Source organism: Populus euphratica, unplaced genomic scaffold (genome assembly GCF_000495115.2).
Source record: "Populus euphratica unplaced genomic scaffold, PopEup_1.0 scaffold235.1, whole genome shotgun sequence".
Classification (NCBI taxonomy): Eukaryota; Viridiplantae; Streptophyta; class Magnoliopsida; order Malpighiales; family Salicaceae; genus Populus; species Populus euphratica.
In genome coordinates this window covers 131553-154716 of record NW_011500117.1, presented here as the reverse complement: position 1 = coordinate 154716, position 23164 = coordinate 131553, and the positions used below count along the sequence as shown (strand labels likewise).

Here is a 23164-nt window from a genome sequence, read left to right as displayed (position 1 = left end):
AATTGGGTTTCTTTGTATTTATATCTTATATATTATATGTTGGGTAAAAAATTAGATATTCATATCCTATTCATACGTTTCAAGAATTCATATGAATATTCATTTTATAATTATTAGTTATTATTCAACAAAAATACAATAATATATATATATATATATATTATTTATATATATTATTTTATCTTTTAATCCAATATAATATATACATAAATTAATTTTGATATAAGACACACACATGCACATATATTGTGTGTAATAGTTTTAGATTCATAAATTAATTTTGATATAAGACACACACGGTGCACATATACTGTGTGTGTAATAGTTTTGGGTCGTATTTAACAATATTTATACTCTATATATTATTCATCATGGAAGGTATTATCCATAAAAAAACCTCACTCATTTGGATCGAGTTAGTATTTATCGAGTTATAATTAAATTGACATCTCTATTTAAAAAAAAATCTTGCATATAAAGTTTTAGATTTTTTTTAAAATATGATTATTACTAATAATGTAAATATTGATAATGTGAATTTTATGTGAAAATAAAATTTTATGATAGTGTATATTTATTAATATATTTGGTATATGCTAGGAAATTCATAAGGATTTTGAACAAATTCACTATTACAAAACTAAGGATTAAAGTGTTTGATTGGTCATATGATATCATGCTTTTTTTATAATAATTTTGCCCATAAGAGATGCATGTTATGTTAATTTTAGCTATAAAATAAAATAATTTATTTATTAGCAAATTACATAACAATTACTTTACAAAAACAAATAGCAGGTACATTATACCAAAGACTTTCATACCAAGACTAAAGCACTTTTGTTATTATTAAAAAAAATTAAGGATACATGGGTCAACAGGGAGCATTTTTGTTAAAAAATTAAAAGTCTTCTAATTTTTATGAATAAAAAGAAAAATTAAAAGTCTTCTAATTTTTATGAAATTTTTATGAATAAAAATTTTAAAAGACCAAATTTATCTTATTTAAAGGTTTAAATCAGATCATTTCGAGAGTTAGAAACTATTATAAAATTAGATCCTGATAAAACATATTTAAGAATATTATAACAGTAGTGTTTCAAAATAATTTTTACTTGAAAATATATTTAGGTAATTTTTAATATTAATAAATTAAAATAATTTAAAAATACTAAAAAATAATTTCAAAAAAATACATTTTCAAATTTTAAATAAATAATATTTTGGCCCAACTGTCAAACACCTTCCCAGCAAAAATAATAATAATAATAATATTGTGTTTTTCTTAGTGAACTTGCTAAAAATCATTTAAGTTAAAAATCACATTTTATTTTTGTTGGTTAAAAAAATATCATATTAAATAGAATTAATCTAATATCTTTAATTAATACAATAGATTTTTAAGATATCAACAAATGTCAACGAACACTTGCTGGGATTTATTTTTTATGTTTTAGTAAAAAAAATATTATTTCTTTGAATATATAAGTAGTGATGAGAGTGGAGAATATGCTTTTAATCCTCTGAAGTATCTAAATTCAGTCATATATATATATATATATGAGGTGTATTTTTCATCCAAGCTTTTATCTTGCATAACATTATCCAACATAGAAATTAGCATTGTTCTACAGCAGAATATTCAAATATCGAGAGATCATAATTTTTGTTTTTGAATATTAACTTAGATATGAATGATCTGCTTAAAAATCAATTAAATAATTATTAATATAACATTTTTTTTATTAAAAAACGATTGAAAATACTCTTACCACTACTAGAAAATACCACCTGAAAAGCTAGTATAAACAGTATCTAGTGTAAACAGAAAAAAAAAAAGGAAAATAAAGAGGAAAAAGAAAAGAAAGAAAGGAAAGAAGGTGAGTCTTAAATGAGTCAAGGGATAAAAATAAATTAAATAACTTCTAGCCATATTAATAATCTTGTAGCGAGTAGTTAGAGAGAGAAATAGTTGGTTGATACAATAACATATTTATTGAACCTGAAAAATAAAAGAAATAAGGGGAAGAAATTTTTAACAAACACAAGTTTTTTTTTTAAAAAAAAGAGTAAGCTATGAATTAGTAATTATAGTTTTACAAACTAAATTAAATAATTTCTCTAATTTTAAAAATAATTAATTAATCTCTATATTATTACAATTGTATGCAACTTGATTCTTTTTGTTTATTCCATTTTATTTTATTCTCTAATTTAATTTATTTTTATTTAAAAAATAACATGAAGATATTGATAAGAAAAAAGATATTTTATCAAATAAAAAAATAATAAATTGAGTAAAGTCAATACCAATCAATAAATCAATTAATTATTTTTTAAACTAAAGTAATTATTTAATTGAACAAAATATATAAAGCATAAGTGTTTCACATTAACATGTTAAGTGTTTCACTGTAACATTAGAGGCACAATGTATCATAGATTACTATAATAAAATTATCTTTTCTACCCCTGAATGGAAAAAATGTGAGCCTTACTTGTGATGGTAAAAATGTGAGCCTTACTTGTGAGGGTAATTTAGTTTTTTCCAATGATACATTGATGATTAAAATATTATTAGGTGTATACTAGTTTTTTTCAAAAAACATTATATAGATATATTTACACCAACATCAACAAAATTTTAAACTATTGACCATAAGTTTTTTGCGTTTTCAAAAACTTTAAAAAACAATAAAATTATTTATTTACACTCGTTTGTGCACGCATAAAGAGTTATTGGCAAGGATTTTCTAGTTTTTTCGCTTCTTAAAATATAATAAAAGCACATTTTTATTTTTAAAAAGATAAAAAAAAAGTAAATCTAATAGCTTTTTTGTCCTTTCACACAAGTTTTTTATTTTATGATTTACAAAGTCATGACGAATGGTATTTTTACATTATATTATTAATTTTTTATTTTAAAAAGTCGGTGGAACGTGCTATTACATGCTAACAAGTAACTGGTGTCCATGTTATTTGGACAACATATATAACGCTATCCAATGGTTTATCATGCACTTTTATCATGTTGTTAACACCGTGTCTATTTTCTCTTGGTGTAATGAATGATGGAAAATAATTGATGATTTTTTTATTGGTGATTGTTTTTTTTCTCTCATATCTGAAAACGTGCATGATTATTCTTTTATATATATATATTTCAGTCCTTATTCTTTTGATTTTTTTTTATTTTCATCCTTATTTATTTTATAAAAATTTTGTTTGTTTTCAATTTAATCCTTTAATTACAACTTATCATATGCTATTTATTTTATTTTGGTCTTTATTTTTTTATTTTATTTTTTTCTTGATCATTTTGTTAAAATTTTATTGTTTTTAATTTTATTTTTCAATCAAAGTTCATGTTATTTTGTTAAAATTTTATTGTTTTCAATTTTATTCTTCAATCAAAGTTCATGTTATTTTATGTTTTTCAATTTAATCCTTATTTTTTATATTTTTTTTCTTTTGCTAAAGTTATTTTTCATTTCAATTTAACCCCTCATTTGAAAAAGTTTGGTTGCCCTCTTATTTATTTTTTACTCTCATTTCTTTAATTAAATTATTTTAGATCTTTTTACGTGACTAAATTTTTTCATGATTCAACTTTTAATATTTTATTTATTGGATTTTGGGCTTTATGTTTTTTTATTAATTTATAATGCTTTTGTTATAATAACTTAGATGATGAATTTAAAAAGTTAATATAGTTTAATATTTATTTATTTATTTATTTTCTTTTACAATCTTATTGTTCTGCATTAATTTTTTTAAATTAATTTTATAATTATTTTTAATTATTTTTATAAATTTATACCAGTCTCGTAATTTAGATCATGAGTTTTGCTAAAAACATTTTAATAGAGATTTGTTTTTTGAAATTGTCTTCTTTGTATTTAATTTTTGGAGATATTATTCAAATTCATTTATAATTTCTTTTGTTTTATACAAATGAAATATATTTTTTAAATAAAAAATATTTATTAATTTTTTTTTAATATGTTTAATTTTGTGTAATATTTTTTTACTCAATTATTTTCATTCATGTTTCTATTTTTATTGTCTTTTATTGATTTAAATAAATAAATTTAATAAACACAAAGGGTAAATGCTTTATTTTATGGGATTAAATATTTTATTTACTTTTATCTCTTAATTTTTTTTAGTTATTACTAATAATTTATTTATTTATATAAATATGTATTAATTTATTTAATTAGATGTTTATATATAATTTTAATTTTACACTTCAATTTTTTTATATAATAAAACTTCAAAAATAGTCTACATTTCCGATATTGTTTTTGAAAAAATAATTTTATGATCCGCTGTGGAGAGGGTCAAATAACTAGTTTAGTATATAAGACTTGAGAGATTAATATTTAAATAAATATTTAATTTATATATATAAAATCCAAATTCTCTAAAAAGCGAAGTCTGAATTCAGAGGCGCGGCAGCAGCAACAATGGAGGAGAACCGCTGCAAGTTCTGGCTTCCCAAAAAGAACCGATTTTGTGCCAACTCCCCTCTAAACGATTCCCAGTAAGCTCACTCTCATCCTCCTCTCTCTTCTGTTTTTTTTTTTCCCCTCTTATGTCTGGCTTTTTAATGCGTTATATCTATTGAACTGGTCGTAAGGTTCTGCGGCAACCACAAACCGAGGTCCATTGAACAGTGGATTCCATGCCCCATCGACCCTTCTCAGTAATTTCCCATCTTTGATCTTTGCACTATCATTTCTTATTTATTTTGGGATTACATTTTTTTATGGCTTTTCTTGTTTTTGATAGTTCTGTTCTAAAAGAAAATCTTGAAAGCCATGTTAAGAGATGCCCTTTATTGAAACAAGCTCAATCCTTGTCTCTTCAACCATTTTATCAAAAGGGCATCAATGCTGGCAAAGAAGAAGAAGAAGAGGATTATGTTAGCTCTGAGATGAAGAAGAATGTTGTTTATAGCATGACTGTGACTCAATTTTGCAAACTTATTAACAAGATTGAATCTGTTCATGCTTCTACATGTAAGGATATCTGGGAATCATATAAAGTTCCAGAAGCTTGTAATATGTGGATTAAAAGAGAAGTAGACAGGTAAATATGTGATGTTAAGATGAAGATTGTTGTTTAATTTGATGATAATCGGTTGGTTTTGTAAAATCAGTTTCTTGTTGAGCAGGAAATTACCATTTCAAGAGAAACATGTAGCACAACAAGCGTCAATTCTTGGGAATTTGGAGGACTTTGGGGTGATAAAGAGTTCAGTAGGAAGTAAAGAGGCTGATAGTCAGGGGTTTTGTAGTGATGATAGCAATTTTGTTCACGCAGTCATTGAATTTGGAGCAGGGAGAGGGTACTTGACACAGATGCTGGCAGACTGTTATGGATTTGACAGAGTCTTTCTGGTTGAGCGCAAGTCGTACAAACTTAAGGTTAGTTGTGTTGAATTCTGCATTGCATTGTTTATGAGAAGGAATATCTACTGCAATAGAATGAAATTCAAGTTGGAGATGTTATGTACTCTTTCCGCCTTAATTAATCTGTAATTTATGTTTTGTTTGTGTTTATATGCTGTGGCTACTTCTAGGCTGATCGATCTTTGCGACAGAAGGAGAGCTTGATATTAGAGCGTTTGAGGATTGATAGTAAGGTTTTTCAGAATCCTGTTCTTTGGAATGGCATTTGCATTTGCATTTCCATATTTATATCTTTAGTTCTATCTCTCTCTCTTTCTCTAACTTAAGTCTGGAGCTGGTGCTAAACATAACCTCAAATACTCTCTCTTGCTGGAGCATTCAGTTAACCTCTTAAAAAGGACTTGGCATAGTTTTCATGCCTTTTTTTCCTCCCTCAGTCCTCCAAAGTTAAGATTAGATGCTGGCAGGTGGCTCAATTTTGGAGCTCTCTTGAGTGCATTGTTTTTCCTTGACTTTGCCTTCATAGTGTGCTTATGAGTGGTGATTTAAAGGGGCATAAACTAACAAATTATTGTTGCCTTTTATTGCTCTGTTTCTGTACTCTTCGAAGTTGCAGTTAAACAAGGTCTTGCAGTTTTCGGCATTATTTTATAGTGCATATTATATTAAGTCATAACTTCTAACATTCCATGCCACAGTATTAATTTTCTACAACTTTATAGTAAGCTTATTTCTCTCAACTAAGTGAATAAACAGGTTTGTCCCAGCTTCCAATACAGGGGTCAACTTAATAAATTTTACCATTTATTTCCTCTTAATTTTGGGTGATATCAACGGCAGTCTCAAGTAGTAACAACAGAATATTTATATTCATACATGATGTCTGTTCTTGTTTGCCCTTTGTTTTTCAGTTTGTAGGCATGCTTGCCCCCTGTAAGGTATAGGTGAAAAATTGGTATTAAGACTCCCTTCCATCTGATCTCTCTGCTAGAGAAAAAAGCTCTGCAAACTTTTGAGTTCTGACATTACCGAATTCCACCTTTTCAGTTGAGGACTTAAACTTGAATGCTGTTGAGTCTTTAAGGGGAATCCCTTATTTGGCTATTGGTAAACATCTCTGTGGGCCAGCAACTGGTGAGCAATATGTTTCAAAAGAACTTTTTCCCTGAACATTAGATAGGACCCTGAAGTAATTTTTTTGCATTTTATATCATTATTTCTCAGTTCTGGCAGATTGTTCCATTGAATATTTTCCTCCATTGTTTTGTTTTAATACCTGCGTTGCAGATTTGACACTGAGATGTTGCTTGTCTGAGCAATGTAATCAAGGCAGTGTGCAAGATTGCACGAGCAATGCTAACCTTAAAGGCCTTGCTATAGCAACATGCTGCCATCATCTTTGTCAGTGGAAACATTACACAAGTAATCAACACATCTTACCCTGCATATTCTTGAAGTGCAAGAACACGTATGCTCTTCTATTTACTAGTTTTCAATGTAACTTTTACTTCCTTGCAGACAGGAAGTTCATGTCCGATTTGGGGATCACCAAGGGACAATTTCATGCAATGACATGGTTTACCTCCTGGGCAGTAGATGCTGACCATGGTTCAGATCTTCCTGATATTACTGACTGCAGTTTGCAGTTACAATCCATGTAATCATTTGAACCTTTTTTTTTATGTTATATATATCCTTCTTTTTCCTATCTTCTGTTCACACAAATGGTTTTTTCATTCCTCTCTTCTGTTCACATATTTTAGTACTTTGGATCTTAATTTTTCTCAGTTATTACAGTGAGGAGAAACAATGCTTTGGGGACATACATGGGGTTGAAGATGTTGTGAGGAGTATGAAACCAGTTGAAAGGGCTGTGTTGGGTTTTAAGTGTAAGCAGATCATCGACGTAGGAAGGATGATGTGGGCAAAAGAACATGGATTAGACACACAGCTTGTGAAGTATGTCCCTTCAGGCATCTCTCCAGAAAACCATTTGTTGCTTGCCAGACATGCCAAGTGCTTGTAAGACTCACATCATTTACTTCAGATTTAGGCTGTAACCATTAAAATTTCTTGGCCATTATATGCATCACTATTTCCATCTAGATGGACGTGCTAAGGAATGTTATACAAATTTTTAACTGGTGCGACTAGAAGTTTACTTGGCTTTTATTGGCATCCGTGGTTCAAAGGGGCAGATAGCATTTGCCCATGTTATCTCCAGACTGAATCCATATTTGGCTGGGGATTGGAAATCTTCACGCGCATGATTTGCAGATCGTAAATTTAGATTCATATGAGGGGGATCTCTTTTCTTCTCTTCCATCATCTCCATTTTTCTTGCCTGATGCTTTAGTTTCGTATGCTCCTTGTTTGATTGGATGGACTGTGATTGCTGTTTGATATTAAGGTATGTGAGCTTGTTGGAATGTTTATGCGGGAGTATTTGCAAAGCACACTGTTTTTGAGCTGGCATATGCCGTTAAACATTATGAACCTTCGAGGCTCCACATCATTTGCTTGCTTGACCAGTACCAAATCCAGAGAGGATAGCCACTATGAAGAGTGAAAAACTCACCCTATCGTTTAGAAGTAGTGCAGAATATCTTCCGAAACCATCATTGTTGCATGAGAATTCCGAGAAAAGAAAACTACTTAGCAAAAGGAGAGGCAAGCATCGAATTCGCATCATCAGAAAATAATAAATAAGAGGGGTCGAGAGAATTGCCCGTGCTGATCTATGTTTCTATGGCGAGAGAAGCGTGACTATTTTCTAAATAAATAACTAATCTTCTCGCAAGCATGCAAAAGTGGAGATGCGGGGGATTGAACCCCCTGCCTCTGGCATGCAAAGCAAGCGCTCTACCATTTGAGCTACATAATGGGAGTTCTTCTAATTAAAACATAATAAATAATATAAACATTGCAGGTTACAAGTAGGGTCCCGTGAACACGCTTTTTGAAGAAGAACCGATTCCCAACTTTCTTCTCGGATGGTACTGATGTTTTTGGCAACCCGAATCTGTATATTTTTTAATATTATGGTAATTTTTATGGTTAAGTATAAAAATATATGTTTGATTAGTATAATTATGAAATGAATTTTTATATATAAAATAAATAAATAAAATAGGTTTTTATTAATAAAAAATAAGTTGTTTTATAAAATCAGGTTTCTATTTCATTTCTGCTCATGAAAAACCCGATCAGCCTTTCAAAAGCTGGTCCACTCTTTACTAAACCATTGTCGATCACATTCACTACCGTACTAGCAAATTTATACGTTTGACCCCTCACGGTGCTGTTTACTACAGTCCCGCAATTTCTCTCTCTGCCAATTTCATAGCTGTCGCATCTGATGGATCTCGCTCTTGGGGTGGTGAGTTCCATGACATGCACCCAGATATTGTTGTTTTTAAAGAATCCAACCCGAGTTCTCGGATTGTTGTGTCTGACCATGGTGGATGGCTCACTTGGTGTGGTGACTCCTCAATCTACTTTCACCGCCAAGCTGGTGATGGCTGGTGGAGCGTTTTCCAAGTTACTTTACCAGAAAATTTCGAAGATTCTGAGCTTCCAAAGGCTGCTCCTGTCCGGGTCACTCCACCAGGTGTCCACTGCTTCACTCCAGCTGCCTTTCAGGACGGCAAAAGAATAGCTGTCGCTACACTGCGGAAGGGTAATAGTTACAGGCACGTTGAGATTTTTGATGTTGAGTCAGACGTTTTATCCTGTCACTGCGTCGGTGAACCCGAGTTGGCATCCTTATAACCTGAGTTGTCTCTTCGGATTCTATGTTTCTTGGGCATCATCGGTTTAGAGGTGAGTCTACTCGGGGTAAGTCGGGAATTCCACATCTCGACCCCGTGTTGTCTCCGGTCAAGGATTTACGGTTGCTTAGATTAAACGGATCATTCCCCTTCATTGTCGAGAAGGCAACCTGGCTTATCAGGGGAAAAAAAGAGAGGATAAAATCAAGAAATTTACAAAAAAAAAAAAAAAAATCTTTTTTATTGAACTCTTTGCCTGTGTAAATTAAATTGTGTAAAAAAAAAATTAAAGTAATTTAGTTAATTTGGCGGATTATAAAGGAACTTGGTCAATCAAAAAAATTTAAGGAAAAAAGTGAGAAATAAAGCACGAAACTAACATAATAAAAAACTTTTGTTCAAGTCACTGTTCAGCTTGGAGTTAAAATTAAATAATAAGAGAGTTGGATTGATATGATTTTATTAATTTTATCAATTTAAAAATAACTTGAGTAATTGTTAAAAAAATATAAAAATTAAATTAAAAAATAAAAAAAAAATAAAGAAAAAAATAGGCCATATGCTTTATTGTGTATACTAGTTATGTGACTCGTACTCCACTGTAGATTAAATATTTTTATTTTTCATAAAAAATTATATATACAATTTTTTTCACTATATTATTGTAATTCAAAAAATTTAAGTGCAAATAAAAAAGTTTATATGTATATATAATCAAATAAACTGAAAACTATGAGCAGTGATAAATAAATAAAAAATTATTTAAAATTAGGATATTTTTTAGGGACAGATGTAGATCAAGATATTTAATATTGAAAGACGAGATATTTTCCCAATCATATTTCCTATTTTTTTATTAAAATATTTTTTTATTTAATCAAACAATAATAGAAATAGACAAACATTAAATTGATTGAATTAAAAAAAAATACACTAGGCTACACATATTATAAATATCATCTGAAAATAAATATTTTTTACTTTTAAAAATATATTTCATCTATACAAAAGAAAAAATAATAATAATCATAGATGAATAGGAAAACTTTCTTCAAAAATTAAACACAACCAAAAAATCTCTATCATTTAAAAGAGTCTTCTAAACAAAATAAAAGAAAGAAGGGGTATTAATATAAATATAATTAAGTTTTTTACAAAATAAAAAAAAAAGGGTAAGGCATTATTGGGCCTAGCAAGCCATTCCGGTCTGCTTGTCCCATTTCATCAAGGTCCACATAACCAAGCTCTTTTTTTAACTGCATCTAGGGTAGACAACATGTCGCCCACCTTATTTTTTTTAAAAGCAGACGACACATCATTTGTTTTACCAAGATTTAGGCCTTTACGGTGACCGAAAAATCAAGTATAAGTTTCTTTTTACTCAAAAACTTGTTTATAACAGAAAACACCTTAAAAATTATGATAAAATTATCAATGATCTCAAAAAACTCAAAAAACCACCCAAAAAACCAAACTTAACCCTAAACCAAAAATCAACTCGAGTTAAGATATGTTTTTTCACGAACTTTTAAGGAACAAAAACACCTAATATGAACTCCCCTCATCAAATGAAATAATTTGATACAAATATCGTTCACTTTGATGGTCTAAATCAATGTTAATGATATGTTTCTTTCTCCATTGCTGGAATTTGACAATCTGTCCCTCTCCTTGCTCAATCAAGGACCAACAAATAAAAAAAATAAAATTTTATACCAAAATAGAATTAAAGAAATATTGAGGGACTAAAATTATATAATTTACGTGATTATTTAAGTTGGAGTACCAAAGTGCATCTTTTTTTAAACTTATGGTACGCCGCTCATGTTTGCCATGTTTTTCATTTCGGCCCCCCCTTTTCCAATCACACCCTTTCATAATAATTAAAATTAATTGCTCTTTAATTAGGACTAAATCACCTAAAAAAAGTTTGAGAACCAAACTAAAAAAATATAAAATTTTACACACTCCATCCACAATAAAATATGAAAGGATGATTAGTGGAGGTAATGTACAATGACAACACCACACCATTTAGATTATAGGTAATGAGCAATACAAATAAGTGTCTTTATACCTAGTTGTTTTAGTATAAAAAAGGACCAATTAGTTGAGCTATAATAGAAATTTTTTTAGCAAAGTTATTAAACCTAAGCAATCTCATCGAATCAGTATGGTAATTTATTGACTGTGTTTTTATTTCGATCCCCTCTCTTCCAATCACACCCTTTCATAAAAATTCAAAATCAATTATTTTTTAATTAGGGCTAAATCATCCAAACAAAGTTTGAGGACCAAACTAAAAAATATAAAATTTTACACAATCCATTCACTATTAAATGTGAGATGATGAACAGTGGAGGCAATGTATAGTAAAAATATCATACCATTTAGATTATACGTAATGAGTAATACAAACAAGTACATTACTCCTAGTTGTTTTAATATAAAAAAGAACTAGCTAGTTAGCTATTATATAAATGTTTTTAACAATATTATTAAATTTAAGTAATTTCACCAAATCAGTATGGTAACCTATTTACTTAGTTTTTAAATTGGGTTTGATTTCAAAGTAAATTATGTGGGGGAATTGACCTAGTATGGCTAATCTGACTAAAGAGTGCACTAAGTTTTTGCTCTTTTATAAACAAAAAAAAATGAAAAAAAATAAAAAATAATGTTTGTTTAATGTTTTTTTTCTAAAAAAATATATTGAGATGATGATGTTTTGAATAAACTTGTATCAAACTAGATTAATATGTTTAATATATGATATAGATTATGATTTTTAACGGGTTTAATAACCTTATTTTTTGTAACTTATTATTTATTTAATTAAATAATAATAAAAAGAGATATTTACATAAAGAATAACAAATAAAATTATTAAAGACAGATACTTTTTTTTCAATCTAAACTTCATTTCCTTGTTAATTACAATTGAAATTGGATGTATTAACAAGAAAATAATATTGTACATTATATTATTTAAGAATTATGATGAAATTAAATTGTAATTTAAATATCATTCCAAGTATTTTTTTTAATAATATATCTTAATAAAAATAAAAAAAATATTAAAAAAATAGAAAAGAATCAAATACTCAGGCCAAGGAGATAGGGCGTGAGTGCTTGACTTCTTTTCTTTGTGCAAAGACAAATAAAAGTTGTCTGCACTTTTATTTTTCTTAAAAAGAATTAAAGCATATAATATGCCGTTTTCTTTTCAAGATTTTAGCTATTAGAGAGGTATCTGGAAAATCAAGTTGTTGTTTTTTTGAATCCAAACAACTATTTCTTAAATTTATTTTAATTTTAAAAAAACCTAATAAACATACTTAGAACCTCAACATATTAATTTTTCAGCTTCGAACATCATCTAAATCGGTTCATAAACATGAAACTAAACAAAAAATAAGCTCTCAATCTCGATTTACATTTTTTCAGCAATATAAAAGCTCAAAAATACTTTAACGAGTATACTCTCACCAAGAAAAATATATTACCATAAAATTTGATTTTTTTTGTTCATAAAATCGATAAGTTGTTTTATCTTTCTATCTTTTTTTTTTAATTTTATTTCTCTTGCCTTTTAAATTCAGGATTAAAATGTGAATAAAATAATTTTTTTTACCAAAATATATAATTGTTAAATAAAGAAACCACAATTGAAATTAAAAAAAAACCAGAGTTAAATGAATAATGTTTTTGTTTTTATTTTACTGTTAATTTTGATCCTTCTATTTTTTTAATAAATAATATATATATATATATATATATTTTTTTTTCTAAATCAAGAGCCAATCTAATATCATAATCTTTTTTACACCTTGACATTGCAACAATTTCATAAAAAATAATAAAAATAAACCATTAAATTTAATTTTTAATCAAAACAATTCGAGAGAATGAAATTGAATTGAATTTGTATTTTCAATAATTAAAACAGTATTAAAATCAACAGTATTTACTGATTTATAAATACACAGAAATTACAACCTCTTTTAGATTTTTATTTATTTAATTAAAAGGTCCAAACGTTAAACAATCACGGCATGAGGAAGTTTATACGTGTCCTCCAATTAATTCATGATAAAACTATGATTCTTTCTGCTTGTCAATCGAAGACACTTGGTTAAAATAAAGAAAAATACACGAACACAATTCCTCATAGCCACTTCACCTGCAAGATACAGATCACACAGCATCTATTAATCGTATCTGCTTTCTTCATTCGTGATGTCTATGAACACTTTCTGATATAAAAAAAAAGATGGCCAGGCGATGATGGACAACCCCAGCACCTCAATTACATTAACGGTATAAAAACCAACATCGAATAGCATTCATCACCTAAATGGTGAGCTAAGCTCAAAAGAGTTTCACGTTGCAAAACCGCAGCAATTCGATGGAATTTGCTGGAGTCTATTCCATCTCTATTGTTTAATAATTGGCCCCATTTCTTTACTATGATGATATACTGTTCATGGAAAGAGTTTCTGCCCACCACCTTTCCTCCAGACTCCAAGCCCAGGTAACCCTCCTACTGAGTTACTGCTATCGTCTATCCTGTTCTCCACTGTTTCGCGAGGATCAGGTTCAGAGTTTTGGAGATCCAACAGGGCCGCCATTGAGCCATCACCAAGCCTTGCTCTATGAAACTTGGAGGTTTTCTTCCGTTGCTTCTCGGTACCCCTGTCTTTTAGGTTTTTACTAGATCCATCACCGGCAGATAAAGAGCCATTTTGGATTCTTGGTTCCATTTGCCGCTCATCAAGCACGACATTCGTCTTACCTTTGGCAGCCCGATACCCATCCTTCGATGGCAGCTGCGCCTCATCCTTCACAGGCTTGTAATTTGACTGCAGTGCTCGAACAGTATTAATATAGCTATCTGTCAATCTATCCTTTGAACGGCTATCATTTTCAGCTATTCCCTTGCCTTCCTTGGATCCATTAGTGCCTTTTAACTGGGCACTACCACGGCCCCAGCCATTCTCTTTCTTCCCACTGCTTCTCAAACTCGCATTGTAGGTTTCAACAAGCTCTTTCTGTTTCTGAGCATCAGGACAAAGTCTAGCCAGCTCAGGAATGAAACGTGATAAGCCAAATTGCTGTACATAGTCCAGATACTCTCCTGTGTCAATTGAACCCTGACGATACTGTCCAGATATGTCTTTAAAAAGAGTATATCTATCTTCATCATTTTCAAGAGCAGCACGTATCTTTTCCACCAATGACTTGTTTGCAGTTTGAAATTCTTCCACATTCAGCACAACCTGGCTACTAGTAGGCATCTTGTGCATCGGCACTGCAGAAACTGGAGGAAAATCTGAAATAGAGGGCTTCAACGATCCAGAGTCAGCAAGATTTGAGGCTGATGCAGTACTGCTTATCCTACTTGTAGTGCCTGAGCTCCCCACCAAACCAGCTGAGGGATGCCCACGGACTGCTGCAGGTCGAGTCTGAGCATGGGACTGAATAGAACTTGCATAACTAGAGAGACCAGGTCCACTAGCAGAACTCCTTGAACTCAAAGGTGATGTATCTACTGTAGGCCTATATAGTGCTGGACTACTTGATACACACCTGCGGCTTGCTGCCGGCCACTGCTGGGGTGAGTTGATTACTGTTGCATTTCTGTTGTTCTGGCGCCGAAGATGCGTCACCATTGTATTATTAGGCAAACTTTCTTCATCTTTGGCCTTTTGTTGACCACTGCTTGCAGTCGTAAAGAGCGGAGGAAAGGAAGATTCTTGCAAAGGTGCATTCCTAGAATAAGGCCCCAAGGCTTGAAGATATCTCAATGTTGTTTCAGGATCAGTAGCAGTTAATGATTCAAATGGCTGAACTATTGGATCAATATCACTTAAATCTACATGATCAGAGATCGCTTGTGCACTGGATGATCGATCACGAGATGTGCTTTCTGAATGTGCTGTCTCCAGGCTAGCCAGAATGGCTATGGAGAGTTGGTTATCTGATTGATCACGACGGAATGTTCGTCCCCTTCCATGATGATTATCTTGTTCATTACTTCGACGATATCGAAAGCTAGTTGGTATCTGATTCATGGAAATCAGCAAACGAATAAGACAAAAATAGCCACAAAAAGGTGTACATAAATGAGAGAGCCAAAAAAGAAGTAAGAAGGTGATCAGATATCATCAAGAAAAAACCAAATCCATTAAGGAGCAGTTCTGTAAGTAGAAAATAATATGTACCTGGAGAGCAGCATTTCGCTGAGAACGAGACATATGACCAGCATGTTCAATTGTATTATGTCTCTGAAATTTAAAAACAAAATTAAATGAGTTGAACTGGCCAACAAGCAATAAGAAAGAAAACTAAACCAATAGAGATCCCCAACCCCAATTCTGCCCCCCTGTGCAGCTTGGGGGCGCACACAAAGAAATTGGAGCTTGAACAGTATTCATAAAGAAGGAGAGTCAATGGAGCTTTCTCAATCACCTTCAACTCTGCTTCAGTTTGAAAGACAATAAACTTCTTGGCAAGACAGCCCTCATCATCACATAGAAAATGGTCTCGACGGAAGTGAATCTGTGACAGACAACTTTCACTTGTTTAGAAAAATATTCTTAGTTAAAGAACACTCATAAAGAAGTGTCAGCACCATAACCTCATTAACAGAAAGAAAGACATGCAGATGAGCAGCCTCACCTCAAGGTCATCATAATTCTTGTAATATTCATATTGTCCTGGATGCTGCCTGCATTGTACATAGCAGAAAGTTATTTGAGATTATCTAAAAATGTACTTAACTTATGGTATCATGTGTACAAACTATAGTATGTATCACCTCTGGCATAGATGGCAGGTGTAGTGTTCGGTTGACATATGTGTATACAACTCATTATCTCCATAGAATGGTTTTTTACAGAATTCACACATGGGATGTCCCATGAAGCCACCTCTTTCACTTTCACTTCCATCAACCTCAGAATCACCCGTGCTTATATGCTGATTCAATTGTGCTCTAGTGTATAGCTTTTGCTCACAAATAAAAACCTGTCAAATTCAAAAGAATCCAAAAGTTGTTACAAAACCCCCCCAAAAAACAAAAAGGATAGATTTCTTTAAGATAACATTAGTAATCTATGTAAATCATGTAAATCACTTTGACAGTTGCCTTAAATAAGATGCCTGAAAAATAAAATAAAAGTTACAAAAAGAAAGATTTGTGCACAAATTCTAAATAATCTCAACTTGATTATACCTAAAAATGACTTTTATTATTCAATCATTTCAAACAAGAAAACATATTTCGTACGAGATCATAAGCATGAAGATCTTACCTTTCGACCTTCTAAGCATAGGCTACACATATGCAATTTATGTTGATGAAATAAATGACCCTTCAGCTGATTAATATTTCTAAACTTCCCCCGACGCTTGGATCCATCATTTGATTCCTCCTTGTCACATACACTACATGACAATCTGCACATGGCCTTTATCATTTTATAATGGTCAACATCGTCAAAAAATGCTTGTGTGTCCTCATGGTACCAGTAAGATCCCATTCGACCCTCCTTTGGTTCAGATGGCAAAAGCAAAAAGTCATTAATCATCCTTGTATAATCCCCTAAAGCCTGCAAGAACAGAAAAATATAAGGCTTTTCGTGTCATTAAATCCATGTGACGAACAGTAGAGATCACAAATATGAACAAAAGCCAAGAAGGAAGTTGAAAAACTAAGCATACAACTACATGTATATATTACTTACTTCCCATGAATACACCTTAAATGTATTAGATTTGCAACTACAATAAAAAGATAAGTTCAAAAGGAAACTAAAAAAAATATATCATTCATATTAAGCGCAAAATACAATAAGGGCTATCTTAACCATTTATTATAGTATCTAAGAAACCCTGCCCAAAAAATCCTGAGTGATGAGCCCTTTGTCTTGATTGTATTAGATTTTGATTCCACTGACTCTACATTCCTACAGTAAATACTCAAAACCAGAAACCAGTCAGACCTCTATTTTTGCCAACAGATGAAAATGAGCCCATAGAAGATTTCGTACTTGGTTATTGAAAAGCAGAAAAATTGCATTACCTAACTACAAATTTGATTTATCGATAAACAATCAAGCACATCAATCATCATAACTAGAAAAACATTAGTAATCAAAACCAAAAAGAAGAAGTTAAAATTTGAAAAAGGCAGGCCTAACCTTGGTGACAAAAACGACAGATGACTCGGTCTTGCAGATACAGCAGCGGCGATCGTCACATATGAAACGGAGCCGAGACACGCACGTGGAGCAAACATCACGATGACCACACGCGCCGTATGCAACCCATTCTAGAGCCTCCGCACACACCGCACAGCTATCGTCCATCTCTCTCTTTCAAACAATTGATCGGAATTCAGAGACTGAGAAACTGGAGGTCGATTGGCGACGATAGATCGAGGGATTTGGAATCAAAATTTACACAGGTTCGTCAGGAATTAGGCACCAGCCTTTCTGTGTATTTACGTCCGTATATATGTGCGTGTGTGTATAATTTTTTTTATTCCTGTTTAGAAGATGAAGCGGTTTATATTTGTTGCTGGGAAAGAATTCGGATTTTTTTAGAATCTTGTGAAATTCAGGGCACCGCACGAGCCCTTCTCATTTAATAAGGGTAATTTTGTAAATGGATTTTAAAAAAAAAAATATGGATTGCTAAGAAGATGGTGGAAGGGCAAACTTTATTTCCCCAGTATTTGATTGGACTGGGTCTCCAAGTATGGGCCCGTTGGCCACCTTTAGTTCTTGTTCGGCACGCGGTGGACCGGTTTCTTTTTGCTTTGCTTTGCTTTTCTTTTCTTTTTAAATATTCTTTTAAAAGAGACAATTTAAATCAGCATAATTTTTTTAATTTAATTTATTCCCATTATTATGAGAACATATACAGCGTGTGTAGATGTTGGTGCTGTACACCCTCTTATATTTCAATGTGAACTTAATAATACGATTTTTGAAAAAGTTCAATTTGGTTATTGATGTTTTATTTTGCACAATTAAATCTTTTTTAGTTCAAATTGGAACTTAATTATATGTTTTTGTTGCCATGAGAGTTTAATTAAAAGACAAGGGATTAAAGTGAAACACATATGTAGCATAGGTGATTCTTTAGAATTTTCTTAAAAAAATCATTATCATTCTCCATTTTTTTAAATTATTAGGTGACAAGTTCTTTTAATTTTAAAAAATAATATTTTGGTGCATAATTTTATTTTCCTCAAATTTAATCTCTTTTGGGTGGAGGATAGAGAGAGAATCATCAAATTCCAGCTTGGAAAGAGAAAGTTATCATTAAAAAAATTTAAAGCCATCAAAACAATTAATTTTTGTATTAAATGATTCCATATGATAAAAAAATTTATTAAGTATCCTTTTATTTTTAAAACACCTAAAAAAATCTAACTTCGAAAAGATTTATGGTTACAATGTGATTTCAAGTTTTGAACCTTTTTTGTTTTTGGTGTTTTAGAGATCATTAATTACTTTAATAAGATTTCTAAGTATTTTTAGTTAAAAATCAGTTGAAAATTAATTTTATAGTAAAAAAAGAATCCTGTTTTTCTAGCCAAACTAATGACAAGATTCTAGATTTAATAAACGACGCGTTGTTCACCCCATTAAACTTAAATAAACTAGACTAGGTGTTAGGCCTAGCATACTAGAGCTAGCAGCACATCATCTCATTTCTTTTCTTTTTTTTTCAATTTGTTTTTATAGTAATGGTTTTTTTTTTGTGTGCATGTTTTTTAAAATAATTTTAAAATTTATAATTTAATCAATACCCTTTCTTTATGATATTTAGGTTTTTTTATTCCCTATTAAATAGCAACTATTTTTTTATTATATTGAGTGTGTTTAATTTTTTTTCCAGAGTTAGTATGATTCATCTTTAATTTTTTTTATATATTTTATATATATTAAATATTTATTTTTTACAATATTTTTAATATGTGTAACATTGAATAATAGTTTTTTTCTTTTATTTTATATAATAAATTTTATATGTGTCAATTTCTGTTATAAATTAATTTTTATAAACAAATTTATCAAACATAATTTGATAAATGATATGTATTAAGATATTAGATATCTTGATTTACATTGATATCTTAATTTTTTCAATTATCTTTTTTATCATTATTTATTTTTTTCATTTATTTACACAATAATTTGTGATTTATTTGATTAAATGCATATATAAGATTTTTTTATCTAAAAAAATGCATTGAAAGATTCTACATGTTTAGGTGTTTTTCATCATATGTTGGTATTTTTATTTTGATTCTTATTCTTAGAATATCTTATTTATTTCCTTAACTTTTTTATAAAAGTTTTATTATTTTTAATTTTACTTTTTAATAATGTACTATTTTTTAAAATTTTAATTCTTATTTATTAGTTTTTTTATATATTTATATTTTCTATCATTGTCTCTATTTGTTTTTTTATGTAATTCAAATAAATTCAATTTATTTAGTTGATTGAAAATATAACCCGAATTACACACACACAAGACTTAAATATTTTACTGCGTAGCACAGTTATCAACCTGGGGCATAACACAACTTACCCACAGACTCTCATCCCTAATTTGTAAATTCCAACCCGAACTTTAAATCTAAACTCCCAAATATTCTCCTCCGGTTTGTCGCCTCAATCCTCCTTCCCCTCAAATTCTCCGACCACCTGACTATCGCATTTCGTTTCCCGAAAAGCCCATCAGTCCATAAAGATGCTCATATTTCTTTTACGACTGCTTTCTTCGTAAAATGTTCGCATGTTGATTTCGACATAAAGTCTTGAGGTTTCTTTAAACAATATGTTAGAAAGAAATTAAAATCAGGGTTGAGGTTTATCTCCCTTGTTCTCACGCAGTGTCCATCAGCCACAACATCAATCAAACTGAGTTTACTCCACAGCCTGCGAGTAATGTTGTTAACAAGTGACAATGGAAGCTTGCAATCAACAAAGTGATCTGCCAGTGAACATTTCCGTTGGGCTTGACCAGTGGCTGCCATTTCGCGCAATCAAAATTCATCCCCCTTGCTTTGCTGGTTTGAAAAACTCAAGTTGCATACTAGAAAGGCCCTTGTCCGATTTCACAATGTTTGCCCAAGAGGCTCACGGGACATTCTTCTTCGAGTCCAGATCTGCCATTGGTTTCTTGGAGCAACCAGTAGTGTCCATAGAAGGAGCAGAAACCAAACCCTTCTCTCAGCACTCTCTCCCATAAACCAAAACTCTACCTGCAACCTTCCATGCTGGGATCCAATGACAGGTAGCAGCAGACCCACATCGTCAGCCTTTCCCTTACACACTATCACTCCCAAATCCAATCATAAATCACCAAGACCTAACCACTGATCTCTTCCACACAGCAGCCGACAGTCCCTACCATTTTTGAATTGTTTCACAGCGATTAAAATATTTTTGATGAGATGAAGGTTGAATTTGGACATGGTTCCAGCTGCAATAGTAGTCACTCATGAAGGCCAATCTACACTTGGCTCATTAACATTCCATGAACAAGGGTGAAGAAATAGGATAGTTTCCCAGGTTCGCATGATGCAGTTTTTTTTTTTCCTTTGCCAGATAACAGATAACATTGATGTTTTGTGTTTTTTTTTATAGGATTTACAGATATCAGAGGAACAAGTTCATGTAGCAGTAAGGGGGGCTTTAAACACTGATCCACAATGGAGACAGTGACATTCAATTGTTAACTAATCGGAGCAGTATGACCAAAGGTTTTTTCACTGCTATAACACATGTATAGAAATCCATCTTCGTCCTTCAGGGATTCATAAACGGAGTCCATTAAAGCAGCTGCAGGAAGAAGTGACGGGTACCAGATATCAGCTATTTATCATGGAGAAAACATCATGCAACAGAATTTTAAAGAAGATGAATGGTAGCAGATTGTGAGTAGACCTGTTTGAGGTAAGGTATCCTTGACAAACACAAAGAGGGCTTTCCCAGGTGTCAAACAAAGCCTTCTGCTTAAAAAGTGAATGAATTGCCCAACAGACATATCTCGAGGAACCAGATATCTAAACGAAAGAATGAAAGAAATAAATGAGATATTGAGATGTATAAGCCAAGTTGTTCATTTATTACTTATGAGTGAGAAAGTACTATGTGCATGCAACATTTATCAGCATTCACAACACCTTCATCCCCGTGATAACAAGGAAAGCTTAGATTCAATGAGATCTGCAAAGCCTACAGTTGCCTGTATAGGATTGACTCCGACCTGATTTCATAGAGGATTGCTCCTCTGTAAAGATGCAATAATCGGTCGTAGCAGATTCTTTCAAATTGGATTTCTCCCTAGAAACGCTGCAATGTGCCCAAAGCCTGTTACAATAAGGAGGGATATCCTCTGATTTATCCATCTCCTCCTGCCTATTCCAAAAACCCATTTCCCCATCCGACGAGAAAAAAGGCATAAACTTAAAGCCTATCTCAGCAAGCGATCATTGCTTCTCATGGATGACAAAAGATAGCATTTCATACTAGTATTGGAGAGACCAGAGGACGAAAATATTGCAGAAACATGTCACCTAGTTTTAGTATGATTGACGTCGTTACTTCTAACAGTGTTTAAATTCTAGATATTCGTAGTATCCATCAATTAATGTCATACACCCAAGTCTCACATGTGGAGTGCACAGGGGAGGCCCTTGCCATCTAACTTTGTCCCACTGATTCTGAAAGCAACTCTAAATAGCACTTCTAATAGTTGGCCCATGGTATTTAAGCTAGGGTTTCTAATGTGTGGAAGCCTAAGAAAGAGGGCTTTCTTCTGCCTTTCCTTCCTTTCACCCCTTCAGATCTTCAGTCTGACGCTCTCCCAACTGAGCTATCTAATGTGTGGTATTTACACACTCTCCCAACTGTGTCGGTATTTACGACCGAGACAAACCTGTGGTCGAGCCTCAAAATCAAGAGATGTAACCCTCTGCTGATAGGCGCAGATCTACTCCCCCATTTTGTCCATCAATCCCAATCACGCCGGTAGGTTATTAAAAATAAGTTAACTCAAAAAACCGCTGACGAAGACGAGAATCTGTGCTATCAATTCAATACTTGAGAAAAGAAAAAGAGCATATCATCTCAACCAGGTCTGGTCAATAACACCCGGATTTAAGCTTGGACACTGACCCACAGAATAATAATAATAATAATAATAAATAGTTTGAATCATCAAACAGTAAGAAACATACATATAATAAAGATTAGCCAAAGCTGAAAACGAAATTAAGACTTACTTCTTCTTTTCCATCTCAGGAAGGTCAGTTTTGCAGTATCTTTCAACGACAACCTGCAGAATGATTAAAAATGAATTAAAACTCAAAACATTTAGATATAGTATGAAAAAATCTGCGCAGAAAAAGAAGAACAGTTCAAAGACTCCACAGAAGATTGTAGGAACTCACGGGAACTCGAAGGGGGTACTTGGCAATAATGTCTTGTGATTCTTCCAGCCTTTGCTCTGTAAATAATTAAGAGTATAGATATTAGCTAGAAAAAGAAAACAACAACATTGGAAAGATGGAATAGCAATATAGAAACAAACGAACCGAAAGTGAACTCATCCTTAAAAGACTTTCCCATCGTTGTTGTCTCGTTTCTCACTCGATTACACAGAGAGATAAAAAAAAAAAAAAAGAGGATGATGAGCACCAAGCAGCCGGATGATAACCATTATATGGTCCAAGAGAGGCCCCAGAAAGAACCAGTCAACGCCAATCTTTTGACCAACAACAGTTTCATATACTTATTTTATAATATGAAAAAATAGCCAACCAGCGGGGATAGCTCAGTTGGGAGAGCGTCAGACTGAAGATCTGAAGGTCGCGTGTTCGATCCACGCTCACCGCATTTTGCCTTATTTTTTAATTTATTTTGGACATAATTTTATGCTCTAGTTAAA

General features: G+C 31.7%; 4 protein-coding genes and 1 non-coding gene across 7 annotated transcripts; 3 read left to right on the top strand and 2 right to left on the bottom strand.

Moving 5' to 3' along the window:
- Positions 1-4400: 4400 nt before the first annotated feature.
- LOC105109972 (methyltransferase) lies at positions 4401-7745 on the top strand. 2 transcript variants are annotated; one of them, XM_011004854.1, is made up of 9 exons: positions 4401-4546; positions 4643-4708; positions 4795-5094; positions 5180-5432; positions 5588-5645; positions 6465-6551; positions 6705-6839; positions 6936-7074; positions 7206-7745. In XM_011004854.1, the coding sequence occupies exons 1-9, from the start codon at positions 4470-4472 to the stop codon at positions 7441-7443; spliced, it is 1353 nt and encodes a 450-aa protein (XP_011003156.1). In that variant the 5' UTR covers positions 4401-4469; the 3' UTR covers positions 7444-7745. The 2 variants fall into 2 exon arrangements, with proteins under 2 accessions (XP_011003156.1, XP_011003157.1); XM_011004855.1 differs by having other exon boundaries at positions 4402-4546; positions 7215-7745.
- A 488-nt stretch (positions 7746-8233) lies between these two features.
- LOC105109992 (uncharacterized) lies at positions 8234-10601 on the top strand. The gene is given in 5 exon segments (XM_011004880.1): positions 8234-8270; positions 8590-9136; positions 9138-9192; positions 9194-9352; positions 10590-10601. Coding segments are annotated over 5 exon segments (810 nt in total).
- Positions 10602-13360: 2759 nt separating this feature from the next.
- On the bottom strand, positions 13361-17804 carry LOC105109971 (zinc finger protein 598-like). 2 transcript variants are annotated; one of them, XM_011004853.1, is made up of 8 exons: positions 17392-17804; positions 16504-16800; positions 16008-16216; positions 15869-15917; positions 15659-15748; positions 15412-15474; positions 13665-15252; positions 13361-13610 (listed from the first exon to the last, which is right to left on the bottom strand). In XM_011004853.1, the coding sequence occupies exons 1-7, from the start codon at positions 17557-17559 to the stop codon at positions 13672-13674; spliced, it is 2457 nt and encodes an 818-aa protein (XP_011003155.1). In that variant the 5' UTR covers positions 17560-17804; the 3' UTR covers positions 13361-13610; positions 13665-13671. The 2 variants fall into 2 exon arrangements, with proteins under 2 accessions (XP_011003155.1, XP_011003154.1); XM_011004852.1 differs by having other exon boundaries at positions 13361-15252.
- Positions 17805-20711: 2907 nt separating this feature from the next.
- Positions 20712-22925, bottom strand: LOC105109970 (autophagy-related protein 8i-like). Its single transcript, XM_011004851.1, has 5 exons — positions 22812-22925; positions 22668-22723; positions 22500-22552; positions 21160-21278; positions 20712-21054 (listed from the first exon to the last, which is right to left on the bottom strand). The coding sequence occupies exons 1-5, from the start codon at positions 22843-22845 to the stop codon at positions 20948-20950; spliced, it is 369 nt and encodes a 122-aa protein (XP_011003153.1). The 5' UTR covers positions 22846-22925; the 3' UTR covers positions 20712-20947.
- Positions 22926-23039: 114 nt separating this feature from the next.
- On the top strand, positions 23040-23112 carry TRNAF-GAA (transfer RNA phenylalanine (anticodon GAA)). Its single transcript has one exon. It is a non-coding gene; the product is annotated as a tRNA-Phe (tRNA).
- The last annotated feature ends 52 nt before the right edge of the window (positions 23113-23164 follow it).